Source organism: Apis mellifera, linkage group LG11 (assembly GCF_003254395.2).
Source record: "Apis mellifera strain DH4 linkage group LG11, Amel_HAv3.1, whole genome shotgun sequence".
Classification (NCBI taxonomy): domain Eukaryota; kingdom Metazoa; phylum Arthropoda; class Insecta; order Hymenoptera; family Apidae; genus Apis; species Apis mellifera.
In genome coordinates, this window is record NC_037648.1 from 1,135,710 (window position 1) to 1,152,573 (window position 16,864).

General features: G+C 23.5%; 4 protein-coding genes across 7 annotated transcripts in view; 3 read left to right on the forward strand and 1 right to left on the reverse strand.

The window, feature by feature from the left end:
- Positions 1-585: 585 nt before the first annotated feature.
- On the reverse strand, positions 586-3,322 carry LOC100578089 (uncharacterized protein PF11_0213). Its single transcript, XM_016915257.2, has 4 exons — positions 2,995-3,322; positions 2,716-2,858; positions 2,453-2,648; positions 586-2,338 (listed from the first exon to the last, which is right to left on the reverse strand). Exons 1-4 carry the CDS (start codon positions 3,183-3,185, stop codon positions 736-738), a joined length of 2,133 nt encoding a protein of 710 aa, XP_016770746.1. The 5' UTR covers positions 3,186-3,322; the 3' UTR covers positions 586-735.
- Positions 3,323-3,645: 323 nt separating this feature from the next.
- Positions 3,646-8,258, forward strand: LOC725687 (breast cancer type 2 susceptibility protein). The gene is made up of 12 exons (XM_026443763.1): positions 3,646-4,837; positions 4,911-5,057; positions 5,131-5,219; positions 5,298-5,531; positions 5,626-5,776; positions 5,853-6,062; positions 6,126-6,336; positions 6,456-6,649; positions 6,714-6,973; positions 7,103-7,286; positions 7,362-7,637; positions 7,754-8,258. The coding sequence occupies exons 1-12, from the start codon at positions 3,812-3,814 to the stop codon at positions 8,156-8,158; spliced, it is 3,387 nt and encodes a 1,128-aa protein (XP_026299548.1). The 5' UTR covers positions 3,646-3,811; the 3' UTR covers positions 8,159-8,258.
- A 629-nt stretch (positions 8,259-8,887) lies between these two features.
- Positions 8,888-11,245, forward strand: LOC725727. The gene is made up of 6 exons (XM_001121539.5): positions 8,888-9,227; positions 9,380-9,827; positions 9,964-10,292; positions 10,376-10,611; positions 10,705-10,867; positions 10,940-11,245. The coding sequence occupies exons 1-6, from the start codon at positions 9,199-9,201 to the stop codon at positions 11,178-11,180; spliced, it is 1,446 nt and encodes a 481-aa protein (XP_001121539.3). The 5' UTR covers positions 8,888-9,198; the 3' UTR covers positions 11,181-11,245.
- A 986-nt stretch (positions 11,246-12,231) lies between these two features.
- LOC725750 overlaps positions 12,232-16,864 on the forward strand; it is an 83,959-nt gene continuing 79,326 nt past the window's right edge. For 2 of the 4 annotated variants that reach the window (XM_006558020.3, XM_006558021.3), the window contains exon 1: positions 12,232-12,543. In XM_006558020.3, the coding sequence (XP_006558083.1) occupies positions 12,420-12,543 (124 nt within the window). In that variant the 5' untranslated portion in view covers positions 12,232-12,419. The remainder of the gene's footprint in view (positions 12,544-16,864) is intronic. The other 2 variants (XM_001121559.5, XM_016915189.2) reach the window with 2 other exon arrangements.

A 16,864-nucleotide genomic window follows, 5' to 3' on the forward strand; every position in this document is an offset into this window, starting at 1 on the left:
TTTGATATTTATTATAATAAATATAAAAAGAATTTTTTATTTTGAAAATTAAGTTTACATTTTCTATAAACAAAATTTCATATCGATATAATTTTTTCTTATAAATAATCGTACTATTTCTTATATTTTTGTTATAAAATGAAGAGAAAAGAATATAATAAAACTGATGAAATTATTTTACGATGCAGTTAAATGAATCGATCGAATAAAAATCATGAGTTATATAATGTTATATAAAAATAATGTACATAAAGCGTGTATATATAAATAAATATATATTATCATACAATATATATATAATATATATATATATATAGTATAAATGGTACTTTAAAAAATAAATGTTACTATATAGAAAATTATTTGATTACACTACTAAGTGTAGTGTAGAAAAAATGCTTAAAGATTGTAATTGTTTTTATATAAAATTTTTCATTGTAAATCTTCCAAAATAAACAAATTACTGCTTTTACAAAAACTTCTTGACATAAGTGAAAAAATTAAAAAATTTAAAACGGTTTTGCCATTAATAATTTTTTTATATGTTTTAATCAATTTATTCATAAAATAAAATATAAATTTTGAATAAAAATATCTAGTTTATATTTATTTCAAGCTATTTACAATTATTTTTGTCAGATGAATCATAAAAGAAAATATTTCATTTATATACATTAAAAATATGAAAATAGCAAGTTAAAAATACATCAATAATTTTAATAGTTATTTTCTTTTTTATCTTGATTCTTCCACTTTGATTTCTTTATCTATCTTTATTTCATTTTCAAAAGATTCTAATTTTATAGAATGTTTATGCTTCTTATGTTTTATTAGAGAATCTTTCATATTATCATTTACTTCGTGTATATATGTATTGTTTACTTTTTCTAGCTTAATTTCTTTATCCATTTCATTTTCAAAAGTATCCAATTTTAAAGAATGTTTATGTTTTCTATGTTGTTTTTTTGGAGAACTTTGTATATCATCATGTTCTTTATTATATATGTATGTATTATTTAATTCTTCCATTTTAATTTCTTTTTCAAAGGATTCCAATTTTACAGAATGTTTATGTTTTTTATGCTGTTTCTTCGAAGAATCTTTTATATCATCATTTACATCATATATATATGTGCTATTCAATTCTTCTAATTTAATTTTTTTATTTGTTTCATTATCAGATGTTTCTAACTTTATAGAACGTTTATTCTTTCTATGTTTCTTTAAAAAGTTTTCTTCTGTACTATTATCTATTTCATGTAAATCAGTGTTATTCCATTCTTCCAGTTTAACATTTTTATCTACTTCACTTTCAGAAGTTTCCAAATTTAGAGAATGTTTATTTTTTTTACGTTGTTTCTTTGGAGAATTTTTCATCACATTATCGTTTACTTCATGAATGTTTGTATCATTTAATTTTTCTATCTTAATTTCTTTCTCTAATTCATTTTCAAAAACATTCATTGTCACAGAATTTTTATGTTTTTTACGTTGTTTCTTTGGAGAGTCTCTTATATTATTTACTTCATGCATATTTGTGTCATCTAATTTTTCCATTTTAATTTCTTTGTCCATTTCATTTTCAAAAGCATTTAATGTTAGAAAATGTTTATGTTTCTTTTGTTGCTTTTTTGAAGAATCATTTATATCATCATTTATTTCGTCTATATATATATCATTTAATTCTTCTATTTTGATTTCTTTGTCTATTTTATTTTCAAAGGCATTCAATTTTGAAGAATTTTTATGTTTCTTATGTTGTTTCCTTGAAGAGTCTTCATCATTTATATCATGTGCACATATATCATTAGATTCTTCCAACTTAATTTTCTTTGAACTTTTTTTATTCGGACTTATTGAATTTCTTACATCTTTATTTGTATTGAAATCATCTAAAGAAGTATCAATATCATCTAAGTTTTTTCTTTTCTCAGACTTTATTTTTATATTAGATTTATTTTCGTGTATACTTTCTATTTCATTTGAATGAAAATCATTTATATAATCATGTATAGTTTCCAAATTAGATATAGATTCATTGATTTCTTTAATCTTTTTATCATTTTTTTTCTTTTTTTTCTTTTTTTCACAATATTTAATTGACTCTTCTTGTTCATAGTTTTTCTTTGATTTTTTTTGTTGAACAATTTCTTTCTTTATTTGTGGTATATTTTCATCAGAAGAATTTTTATCAGACTCAGATGTAAAATATGTATTCTTTGTATGTTTAGTATTTGCTTTTGAAACATTATTAACTGAACTTTCATTTTGAATATTTTCAGCAGATGATTCATTATTATTGTTTTTGTGCATTAATCGACATCCACGTAAATAATCACTGAAATAATAGTAAAAAATTTATTTAAGATCTCTTCTTGAATAAACTTAGTAACTTTATTTTAAAAAACTTTAAAATTAATTTTTAAATATTATTATTAATAAATATACTTACTCTGAATTTAAGACTCCACGAATAAATGGTAATTTACTTGTAAAATCAAGAAGTGTTACTTGAAATTTCACTTCCTGGCCTATTTCAAGATTATCACCTGGCCAATTTTCTTCATTATCTGGCTTTGGAATTGATACATTAAATGCTTTATGTACAAGTATCCCAATATGATCCAATCCCTTCTTATTCACTATTCCTACAAATAGTCTATTAATAAATATTTAAATAACAAAAATAAATATTTATTATAACAAATATATTACCTTTCAATGTACACCCAAGCTTAGGTCTAAATATATAAAAATCTGCTTCAATATCAACGTGAATAAAACATGAATCATAAAATATTTCTCCCAATGGTGTTAACAATTTAGGATTTTTATAAGCTAAAAGAAATCCTTTTAAACTGCAATAAACATAACCTATATATTATATATAAACATAACCATATATTTGTTAGTTTTTTTACATTTTATTTAAAATTTTATTATTGGATACAAATTTCGAGTGAAGAATATATTTTATAAAAATTATATACGTACTCAGTATCATAGGAATTTAAATTCGAACTTAAAATTTCATTTAAAGCAGCATTTATATTTGTTAAATGGAATGGATGTAAACCAAAATGTTTTGTAAATTTTTCAAAATACACACAACAATCTTCATCTTCTAAAAGACCTGTAAGTTCCAAAATGGACCACGTAATTCCTGTGTATGCTTTAAATTTCATGTTTATTTATTAAAAAATGAAAATGAATTACACTCCCGCGTAAAACATATGCAATGCCGTAAATGTGTTGAGGTTAAATCTATGTTTGGCCGGTTCAATAGATAAGTGGCAAAATTGACGCTGACATTCAAGAATCTTATTTAAATATAAAATAAATGTTAATATTTAATTACTATAGAAAATTATTATACAATTTTCACAAAAAAATTTTTTAAATTTAATATTAATATATTTCTTCATATCATCATATATCATATAAAAAAATTTTGTATAATATTTATAATTTACAATAATTTTTAAATAAATATTATTTGCAGAAAAAAGAAAATTTAAATTAAATTATATTATTTTAAAAATTAAAAATTATAAAATATATATTATATGTATAATATTTATATATTAATATATCAAATATAAACAAGGAAAACAAATAATGGGAAAAAGATAGAAACGCCATTTTTTAAATGACAAATATCTCATAGTTACTCTTAGTCTTTAAAGTATAGTAGTGAAATGTATTTTAATATCATTAGTTGAAATGTAAAACAAATAATTTTTATTTTCAATATTGTTAAAATATCAACGTATCCAATAAATATATACGTAATAATAAAAGTTTAATAGATATGAATAATAATAATAGAAATGATGGATTATTATGTGGTTTCACTACAGCTAGTGGTAGCTCGATTAATATAACCGAGAAAGCTTTATTAAAAGCAAAAAAATTTTTCAATAAAGAACTTGAAGAAATTGACAATTATGAAGAAACATTCAAAAATGAAAATGATATTAATGTATCTAATGTACAATCAAATGTTGGATTTCAAACTGCAAATGGTCGAAATATTAATGTGACCAATGAAGCATTATTAAAAGCCCAAATATTATTTCAAGAAGAAATTTTCGAAAATCTTGAAAATACTTTTACTTTTCCCAAATCATTACAGAAACGAAAAATTAAAGATTTAGATGAAAATATACCTCTAAATAAGCAAGTAAAATCTAATCAATTTAAAAAATTACGATTTAGTAATGAACTCCAAAATTCGAAAGTTATTTATAAGAATACAATAAATATTGAAGAGGAAACTCAAAATACATCTTCAAAAATAATTTCAAATTATAATAACAATAAATTAATTGACAATATTGATATAATTGAATCAACAAGAAAAAATAATGAAATATTAAATAATTCTTTCATTTCAAATGAAATTGCAGCTAGTGCAGTTGCACTTTTAGCTGATGAAAAAGATTTAGATTTTTCAGAAGCATGGAAATCTCCTAAAGAAATAAAAAATAATGAAAAATTTATAAATGTTCCATCTAGTCCTGTAATAGGAGGACGATTTATTTCTAAAAAACGAAAAAATACAAATAAAAGAAAAAGTATACATAAAGTAGACAAATCTATTTATATAAATGATTTAGAAAAATTAAATGATACTTGTACAAATTTAAATCAATGTATAAATGAAGAAAATAAATATTCAATAGAAAACGAAAAATTAATAAATATAGAAAACAAAACTAAATCTACAATTAATATATATATGAATAATGATTTTGGTGATACTCAATTAATGATAGATTTTATAAATCAATCTGTAACTATATTAGAGAAACGTTTAGAAGCTGCTTCAAAACAAGTAGGCCATATTTTAAAATATTTATATTAATAAAAAGAAAATGTTTTTTTAATTTACATTAATATATTTGCAGGATAATGAAATTAGTTTAAAACAAAAAAATAAACCTAAACCAACAATCAGTAAATTATATTTTCATAGAAAAAATAATGCCAAAAATCGTATATCTTGGAAACAACTTAGCAAAGGAAAAAATCCTGTTCTATGTACACATGAAGAGGTAATAACTAAACAAATTTTAATTATTTATTACTTATTTAATTCAATTTTAATTATTAATTTTTTTTTATTAGCTTAATAAAAAAAAATTGCCACTTGAAATTTTGGACATAACATCTAATAATGCATTAATGTATAAATTTCGATGTATAGATTTTTATGGGTGAGATATATTTTATCAATAATTTTTATATATTGAATCATTATATTATCATTTATAAAATTGATATATACTATTCAGGGAAAATATTGTACAAAATAATATTGATGGTATAAAATTGGAAGATGGAGCATATTTGATTTTGGATGAAAATGGTAATGCAGGAATAACAGAAATTAAAAGATGTTTTTTGGCATGTCCAGGTGTAGATCCTAATTTACTTTCATCTGGATGGGTAGAAAATCATTATAAATGGATTGTATGGAAATTAGCATCAATAGATAGGATAAAATTGGGTTCTGTTATGTTACCAAAGTATAATTTACATTTTTTTTTACATTTATTTTTTTAGTTTGAAACTAGAGAATAAGAAATATACATTTTATATTTATATAAACATTTTTTTTAGAATGTTAACTCCTACTAGAGTGGTAATGGAATTAAAATATCGCTATGATAGAGAAATTGATAGATCTGAAAGATCAGCTTTAAGAAAAATTTTGGAAAAAGATGATGTTGCAACAAAACGAATGGTTCTATGTGTGTCATCTATTATTGAGGTAAATTTTTTTTAAAATGTTGATTTTTTTAGAATTAATTTTTATAAAGAATTTTCATTTTCTCCTTTTTTTACAGTATGATGATTCTGCTACAAATAAAAGCCCTAATCAATATAAAATGTTATCCAAAAAATTGATATTAACAGATGGATGGTATAGCATTCAAGCTTCAATTGATGAAGCAATGATTAAATATATAATATCTGGTAAAATAAAAGAAGGAACAAAATTATTAACATACGGATCCGAATTGTTAAACTGTGCTCAAGGATGTCCACCTTTAGAAGTAAATATCTTTGAAGATTTGTTTAAATTTCAGCAGAAAATATTTATAATATATTATTTTTAGATTCCAGAAAATGTATGTTTAAAACTTCATACAAATTCAACAAGAAGAGCAAGATGGGATGTGAAATTGGGATATATGATATCCCAAGGACCAATATGCATTAAATTAAAATCGATTTTTCCAAATGGCGGTTTAATTGGAAAAATTAAAGTTATAATTGCAAGAGTATATCCAATGTTATATCATGAGAAAACTTCAACTGGAGAATCTAGTAAGATTGATATGATTATGACATATAAAATATATATTATTTTAAATTTTTTCAAACATTTTATATTATTTTATTTTATTATTTTTTAATTTTCTATATTTTATTTCATTATATTATAGTTTTTCGAAATATTAGATGCGAAGAAAAAGCTAATATTATCTATGAAAAAAAATGTCGTTCAATGATAGAAACATTCTATGCTAAAGCAGAAAAATATTTTTATACCGGAAAAAATAAAAATGATTTAAATACGGATAGTATTGATTTAGCAACAATTGAATGGAATGAAAATTGTGATGGATTATCTAAAAAGGTATTAATTGAAATAAAAAATATTATTTTTAAGCTTTAAAAATTCATGTATTTATTTATTACAGGAATTTCTTTCAGAACAAGAAATTGACCAAATAAAAAATGATTGTCGTATGAAAGAAGAAAAATTTAAACAAGAACTAGAATCTAGATTACAGGAAAGTTTACCTCCGCCACGACAAGTTACACCTGTTTTGAAAATTCGCGTGATTGAAGAAGAAACAAGTGCTATTCTTTCAGTTTGGTCTCCTAGTGAAGAGGTTTTAGATATTCTAAAAGAAGGAAATTATGTATCAGTTTCTACTGTTATGCCTTCAGCAAAAAGGTAGTTATTATTTAAAATATTTATATTGTATTTATATATTTTTTTTATTTTTTTATTGCTTCTAATATAATAACAATTAAATGTAGCATAAAATCATTATTTTATTATATCATTAATTTATTGCAATAGAGGTAATGAGTTGCAACTAACTACAAATCGAAATACATTATTCTGCCGAATAAATGATATCAATATAAATTTTTCTCAAAGAATATATACAGCATTATATGATATAAATAAGCCAATTTTTACTCCAGCTTATGGAGAATTTGATACAGTAGGAATTGTTACTTCTATTGGAAATGAACCTTATGTAAGTAATTAGTATAAATGTATGATATGCAATAATAATAAAAAATTTTAATGATTATTTTTTTTTATTTGAAAGGGTATGAAAAATTTTCAAGCTGTATATTTGGCATATCCACATATGGATTCTCAATCTTCATATTTATCAATATTGTTTTGGCATGGAATATTTTTTTATGGATATACAGAAATATTGACTGTAGGATCTTTTGTTGCCTGTAGTAATTTAGAATGGCGTCGTGCTACGACATGGGATATACCAATGGCATATTGTACAGAACGAAGTACTTTCACGCGCAATCCTCGACACAGTCATCTTCAAAAACCTTTTGAAAATTTAAAACACTTAATAAAGGTAAACATTTAAAAAATATTCTTAAGAAATTCTTAATATAATAAATTCGTAATTTTAAATAACTAAATTACAATTTATACTTATGATATAATAATATGATAATTATATTTTTAAAGGATGCCAATATGTATATAAATAGTTGTGCAAAAGAAATTTCAGAGAAGATACAAAAAAAACCAATGACAAGAATTTCAGATAAATTTATACTGGATGCAAATAACCTTGAAAAAATTGCACCAGGAGAAAATATTAATTCTAATAAACAATTTAATGATCATGCTTGTCAAGAATTTCTAAAAAGAAATTTATTGAACGATCAACCAGCAAAATCTGTCGCTATACAAAAAAGACTTGAAAAATTACAACATTATGGTGAACCATGTAGTCTATCTCCAATTATACTTAATAATAGCTCCAAACGAGTATCATTAGAATTCAAATCTCCTATGCGACCTGGAAATGAAAAATCTACAAAAGCTCATATATCATTAAATGCTAAATTTGAGCAAAATTCCAGATGATATTGTATATTTTAAATTTAATTATATTTAAATATATATTAATTATGTACAGTATATTTTAGAATAAATTGTTAAAATTTTTAAAAATATATATACTCTATATTTCAAGTATAATGATTCATTATTTTTATTTTATCTTTCATTATAAGATGAAAATAATAAAATTACGAAAAGTAAATCTTGTATATTGTATTTATTGTTAATATAAATAATTATTAATTTTAAATTATATTAGAAATATTTATAAATACATAATATGAATATTATTTTTTAAATTTGTATTTAAAAGTTGCATAAAATAATGTTATATAAATTTTATAATTATTAAATATTTATATTTAAGTTATTTACAAAATATAATACAATTTAATCATTTCATATATATTGATATTTATTTTATTAAATTTGAACATCTTAATTATCACATAATCTGTTTCTCGTTTTTGTGTTAAATGAAGCTTTTGAAATAATTCTTTCCTTTCAAATAGAAACAGTTTCACCAACTATGCTTCCAAATTTTTCACTAACTATGCTTTCCGTTTTTGCTGAAATCGAAAGCATATAAAATAATTAATAATTAAAAATAAATAATTATTACATATCTTAAAAAGCAATATTATTATTATTTCATTTTAAATATGATGTTTTATATTTTTATTTTTTAAATTAAATTTGAAATTAAATTATAATTTTAGTTACTATAATGATGAATACACAATTAGAACTAGCATATATGAGATTGAATAAAGTATAAATTGTGGGACATATAAATTTTAATCGATCAGATGTTATCTGATGGTAAAGTCTTAGTTTTTGAATTAATCAAGGAAATTAATAAATCATTTATAATATGACAACAGTAGAATGATTTAAATTCTAAGGTTTGAATTAAAAACCTTGTTTTAAAAAAAATAATCAATAAAATTACTGTGATCTGTGTAGGTTCTGTGTTATAAGTACGACGAAAGGATTGTTAGATAAATGATTAAAAATAAGTTTAAAAATTAGTTGATTAAAGATACTTTTTTAAGAAGCATGAAATGCATAAAAGGAAACTTAAACGTAACACGTATGTCTTATAATATCTTATTCATTTAATTTAAATATTCAGATTTAAATATAATTTGTTTTAGCCATTTTTGTTTTTCAATTCGTATTTTTAAATATAAAAAACTATAAATATTAGGTTTATTTAAAAAGAAATAATTTATATTTTAATAGATTAACACAAAATGTAAAATCTGAAAACTTATCAAAAGTGAAAGATTATCAAAACAATCAAAATGAATCAAGTGATAATTTTCAACTGCCAAGTTTACAAAAGAAGAAAACTTGGAAAAATGTTGATGACAATTTATCAACTGATTGGAATAGTAATGCAACAGATATATTTTGTTCATCAGAGATTGAAAATATTGCAACAAGAAAAGTTATGCAGCAGTGGGAGACTATTGAAAATACATTATATGAAGATGGTGAACAAGTAAGCCAAACGGCTGTTTTGGAAGAATGTACACAATGGAAAACACAAATACCTCATTTAAGAATAATAGGAAAAAATCCATTTCTTTCTAAAAGTAATTATCAAGATTTGAACATAAATCATAATCAAATGAAAAATAATTCTCATAATGAAGATACATATTTAGAACATAATATTTCAATAAAGGTAAAGAATATATCATTTATCTTTAATATATAATTTAATAATAGAAAGATAATAATAATTGATATTACAAATCTTTCTTATAAGATAATTTTAATTTTATATTTTCATATAGTCACATTATATAATTTATTTGTAGGAAAGAAAAAATTCATCCAAGCATAAATTACAGAAAACTGCACAAGATGAAATACTTGATATGCTTTATGCATATGTAATATCAGAGCTGTTTCCTAAAAAAGAAAATGAAATTGAATCATTACACGATGATTTTAATGATGTTTTACAAATACGTATGGCATCTATTCATAGCAATAAAAGTTCTGCAAAAAGTTCAAAGATAAATTGGTTTGAAGAAACGATTCCTCTTGAAAATAAATTTTCAAATAATAATGGTAAATCTGTAGAAGATCATATTTTATCTATGAGAAAAGATATTATTCAAACAAACATGCAAGAAATTCAAAAGTATGTATAAAATATATTATGATAAAATAGAAATTTTTTATAATATAGAAATAAAAAAACATTTATAATTTATTTATTTATAGAAAATATGATAATTTTATGAATAATGATAGAATTAGGAATGAAAAGGATGAATTCATCATGGATGACAAGTTTTCTAGGCCACATACTAGTAGAAATAAACTTGGAACAGTTTTCAATGAAAAGATTGTAGTTAGTCCTGTGCCTTATGTTTTATCAACTAGAGAAAGTTTTTCTACTGTAAGAACTACTCCAATTAAGTTCATGGCACAATCTCTAGAAGTTTCTACTTTTCAAAGTATATGATTTTTTTTTATAATATTGCATTTTACATATAGAATATTAAAAATATTTTTAATGTTATTAATAAATGTTATTTTATATTTTTTAGGTTCAAATAAAAATATCAATTATTTTAAAAATTCCGAAAAGAATTCAGCAAAAATTTCGAATTACCAATCTTCTTGGCATACTCCTGTTTCTCCTGCTGTGTGGGTAAAAAATGTAAAGCTTGCTCCTCTAGATATGTCACGATTTCCGAATAGTAAAAATAGGTATTTAGAAAATATTAAGAATATTTTTAATTTTAATAACGAATATTTTTTATATTGTTTTTACAATTTTAGATCTTTAACATCATCAGTAGTATTATCCCGTAATAAAAAACCTTTAAGTCCTATTTCTCGATCTTCTTTGCCTGTTTCTGCAAAAACAATTCATAATAATCATGAAAGTTTAGAAATTCAAGGGAAACAGATAACTCCTAGACAATCTCCTAAATTAAATATGTCAACTACAGGTTTGGAGAACACCTCTAGAAATAGTACAAAAAAAAAGAAGAGAACTCAAACAAAAACAAAGTTATAATGAATTACAACTAATTTTGATGGTTAGAAAAAAAATCGATTTTATAAATTCTATAAGATTATTTTTATCTTTGTAAATTTAAATTGTATTTCATTGTTTTACATAAATAATGACTGGGTAAAGCGTGGACCATGTAATTGAAAAAAAATTATATTTCTTTCTTATATTTAAATTAATTTCCTTTTATATATTTAAAGTGAAAATTCACTATTGTTTGTGATATAATAATGATGTATGATAAAAATTCAATTATTTATTTTTTTATTACAATTTACTTAAAACCAATAATTTAAAAGTTTAAAAGTGATTTAAAAGTTCAAATAACATTTTTATAATTCAAATGGTATATAAAGTACATTTTATATGATATATAAATACATCGTTATTGTTAAATAATAATAAGATATGTCATTATATTACAGTATTAAAATATACTTTAATTTTAAGAAATATTTTGCACTATAAACAAAAAAAAAATATTTAAACACTATGTTAAAAATAATAAGAACTAGTCTTCTAATTATAAAAATGTATATTTTAAATACTCTTGTTGTTTCAAAAGCGAATTTATTGTTGTAACTATGTCTACCTCACTTAATGTCTACTTGTTGTTTAATGCACACGCTTACGTGCGCAAGTGAATATATTTTTGTAACGCACACATCTGTATTGGTCGTGCTTATTGTAAATATATAATAATTCATAACATTAAATGTACTTTTACTCATATTTTATATATGATATAAAATTTAAATTTAACAATATATTATATTTAATTTTATCATTTATCATTTTTTAGTAACGTTTTTATATATTTTTAAATAACCATATATCATTTTTAAAAATATTATTAAAACCTGATTATACTTTTTTTTATTATTAAATATGTACATAATATTTTAATATAAAATCCACTAAAAAAGTTGATTGTATTAATATTATATTTAATATTAAAAATTATAAAATATAAATGCGCGACAGAAAAATTTGTATATTAAGATTAAACTGCGCGTGCGCGAGTTTCAGCGCGGGGTTAAGCTTTCACCGGTAGAATTTATGCCTTCAGTTGCGCGTGGTCTTCGAAAGTGCGCGGACGTAGTGAAGTGTATTGGAGTTAATATTTATATTATTGAAAAGTAACCGCGTTATTTATTGCGCTTTAAACGTGTTCTTATAATCATTTTTATTAACTTGCGAGTGTTTTTAAGTTAAATAACAAATATAATTATTATTTACTATATGGTGACGCAAATGAAGGATTTTAACGTATCATCAGAATCTAGCGGCATGTTCACATACGTTAGAAATACCGGCACTCATCTATCAACGTTAACAAGAATCTTGGGCGTGTGTACTGCTGTTGGTAAGTGAATTATTTTTATTGGTTACATCATTTACTTTTTTCACTTTTTATATATCTATTTTATATACATTTATAAAATATATATATAATTAATAAATAGATATAATATAAATAGATATTATTTATCTATTTTATATTATATTCTATAGTTTTAAATATTTTAATGTAAAAAATTACATATGCATAATAATTATATTACATTTAATATAAGATTGCATTGATTTTGCTAGTTTTTTTTTCAACATTATAACAATAAAATAGAAAAATAAATTTTAAATTCAAATTATTAAAAACTTAATTTAGTTTTTATTATTTTATGGTGATTCTGATATGCGCAGAATTATACGCATTAAACATTAATGATTTAAATTTATATTTAAATTTTCTTTTACAATTAATTTTATTATTTAAAATTTATAATTTTATTATTTATATTTATTTAAGATATTTAAGATATTTTTTTTAAGGTATTCATTATATCATTATTATTATTAATTTATATATAATAATAATTCTTCATTCATATAAATTTATCACATAAAATAAACATACAAAGAATTGTTTGCAAAAATGTTAGGTAGATGTTATATATGAATTATATTTTAATTATAAATATCTATATATATATATAGATATTTATAACTAATAAAATATATATATATAGATTTTTAAATTTGATTTTTATGAGGATTAAACAAATAAATTCTATTTCATATTTTTTTTTATTTTTTATAAAACTTAAATATTTTCACGGTATAGTATACATTTTTATAATTTTTATTTCTTCGTTAATTAGAAAAATATGAATGTTAGGAAACAAATATTTTTTTATTTTAACTTATAAATATATCTAATTATTAAAACGGTTATAAACGGTGAAAATTTTAAGTAAAAAACAAAACAAAATAGAGAATTTTGTAAACTGTCCTTTATTCGAAATTTTATGAAGTAAGGAAAAAGAAAAATTAACTAAACCAAGTATTTTCATCGTTTCAAAAATTAAAATATTACGATTTATTTAGATAATTAAAAATAATTAAGTAAAACTACAATAATACATTAATAATTAAATTATTAGTTTTCGCAACTTTTTTCAAAATAAAGATATATCAATTCCGTAATTTCTTCTTAACTATTTTTAATCTAAGTAATTTATTCATAATCATTTTATTATTATATAATTATTATTCTAATTATTTTACTCAATATAAAAATAATTCTTTTTTTCATTTTTCACAAAAAACAGAAAATTAATAAAAATGGATTTATTAGGTCTTTTTCTTATCTCGTTAAAAAAGCGTTTTCGTAAAGTTGATAAATAATTTCAGTTCTGGTCCGGTTTTCAATCTTGTATCGAAGTAAAAAAAGACAACAGCAATGCCACCTAGATAGAAACATTTAATCGTTCAGTCTGTTAACTTAGTTCTCGAAGTAATTCTCGAGTATTAATATTTAGTGCGTCTAAAGAAGCTGGCGCGATAGAGGGCGCCAGTATCTCTCTTGTAAAGAAAAAAGAAACGAGAAGCGTCGCTTTTTCCGTCGTTTTTACGAAATGTTTAACGAAATTTCGTTCTTTCTTGATGTTTACATCACCGTGTTTACGGAACTTTAAGGCAATCGAGTTTTTCCGAGCATTTTCACCGGATCTGCGTATCATTTTCACTGGAGCGTGTGTCGATCGAGGAGAGTAGAGGAGAAAAATCACATGGATTAACGTGGCGTATTTTTCTCTCACGGTTTTCGCGTTCTCGTAGCGTAAAAATATATTTTTCCCTCGCGCGTTGTGTATTCTCGATGAAACGATCGAATGAGAAAATGGAACTGGTTGCAAAATCGTTCTTTTTGTTCGCGTTGATCTCACGTTATATGATACCATAGTCAGAGTGAGTTTTTTTATTGCACTTTTTGTTGGTTTTTGACACGCCGAAAGTAAGTAAATAAATTATCTTTAATGATGCAATGAGAATAAAATCTAATTTAACTTAACCTCTCGAATAAATCTTGTAAATCTTTTATCATTCTTTGCTTATTTAATTTCGTAGAGAAAATTTCATATTTCTCTATATTTTCATCGAAATATCTCGATATATGATTATATTTATCTTTTTTTTTATTTTTTCTTTCTTTTTTTATTATTTTTTAATTTATCCATATAGATTTTATTAAAAATCAATTTATAAAAGATAGAATATATTTTATTCCAATATAACATACATTCTTTCAAAACTAGATTTTATTTTCAAGATAGATAGATTTTTAAAATTTGTCGAACTAGTATTTACTTAAATTCAGTTCCAGCGTATTTTTCCATAAAATTTTTCTTTTCCTTTGTTCATGGAAAATTCAATTTTATGTTTGTATTTTATTCCGTACGAAAAATCATTGGTTATACTGCTTGTTCAATTCTATCATAAATTGCATATATCTATACATTTCGAAATCATGATAAAAAAAAAAATAATAAAAATGAAATCAAAAGAAGAAACTATATGCCATTTTAAACATTTTTAGGAATTTTTTTTTTTTTTATATAAATATCATAAATTTTATTTCACAACTTATTTCACAAGTTTGAAGTATCAAAATTTTATTTCACATTTCGTTTCATTATATTCATTTCAATAACGGAAAAATTCTTTTTCACTATTTATAATAGAAATTTATATTTTTTTTTTAGATCTAAATGATCAAATTCAAAATAATTAATCTAAAATAATGCGATGATACATTATCGATCGTTTTTAAAATTTTCGTTGATTCCGGTCCTAGTTAAACGCCATTGTAATACGGTACTGTTGGCGTCATTTGCCTTACAGGCGTTTTTAGCGGAAAAGTAAAACGCTCATAACTTAATAAATAAGACTCGACCGCCATTTTTACATATCAACTTTTATGCTTGTTTCGGCGTTTAGAATCAATCTTTTAAAAATTATTCACGAATATATCAACATCTTGGAATATATTAATAGATAAATTCGATCACGTTTCTAAACGAGGATACACGAGAGTGGCAAATGGAGCTACGATTGATTCGCACACGATTGGTTGATTTAATTGCTCGTACCGGTTCCCATTTATTCGGCATTAGCTATTATCAATTAAGACTGACTAAATCGCGATTGTCACGGGCAATTAATACTCGGTTCGCATGATGGAAAACGGTGATTCAGCTTTCCTCGGTGTTCACCAATTCCGGTGTCGCGACGACGGCGTCGCGACGACGCATCCCTGCAAAAAAACCTTGGCTCCCGCCATTCATCCAGCGATAATAGGCTTCGTTTCGTTACGGTTCCCCACAAAAGTTCTGTCTTCAACTATTTACCATCTCGTATCTGTGGATTAAAGACGAGCTACACCAGAGGGCTAGCCATCTCTTGAGATTTCGCCTCGTCTCTACTGTGCTCGGTTCGACAATGGCGATACGAGAATGGTGTATAGTCGGGTCGTTTAGAGGTACAGTGTGAATTACGGGCACGGTTTTCACGTTCGGTGTTCCCGATTCGTTCTTGAAAGTGATCCCTTAAGACATTCGTTGAAAGATAAATTACTCACGGGAATATGGAATATTTAGCGGCGATAAAAATACGTTATAATTCTTGTGGGAAGGAAGAAAAGTTTTAATCGTTTTTAAATTTTTTTTTTTTTATTTCTTCATTAATCAAAAATATCCTCCTACTTTTTCCCAATAAAATTCGAAACACAGTACTTTTATTCTCTTTTAATTGATATCTATACGGTATTCTTATCCTTATTTTTGATCGACAAGGAGAAAAATAAGGCAATTACCGCGGATATCGGATATTATAACGCGTAGAGAACACGAGCGTGTCAAATTTGATCGCGTCGCTAATCTTTAAACACGGAAGCAAACCACGTTGTAATAGGTAGCACCCGGTTAATTAAGCATTTGCTTACTTGCTCAGATTGCTTTCGAGATTGAGTTATTTTGTCGGGATCGGGTGAAAGGTAGCTCGTTCCCCCCCTCCCCCCACCATCACCGCCTCCAACATCTTCGCGCACTCGTGGAAATACCGAGCGTTGAAAAGGAAGGGATTACAGTTTGAGGACACTGGGTTTAGTTGAGGACACTCGGTGGAAACAATATAGAGGTTGCGAACAGTGTTATTCGGCGCAGCTTTAAAGTTGTACACGGCGTTCGCCGCGTTGGGATTAAGGTTTGTATAAGCAGTTCGAAAAGTCTTTGCCATTATCAGAGGATTTAATTAGGGGGAGGGAAAGCTGGTTTTAACGAAATTCTTTTCGATTTCTTTTTTTATAATTAATTCGTATTATCGCATCGGTGATATTGTATTTTAATTTT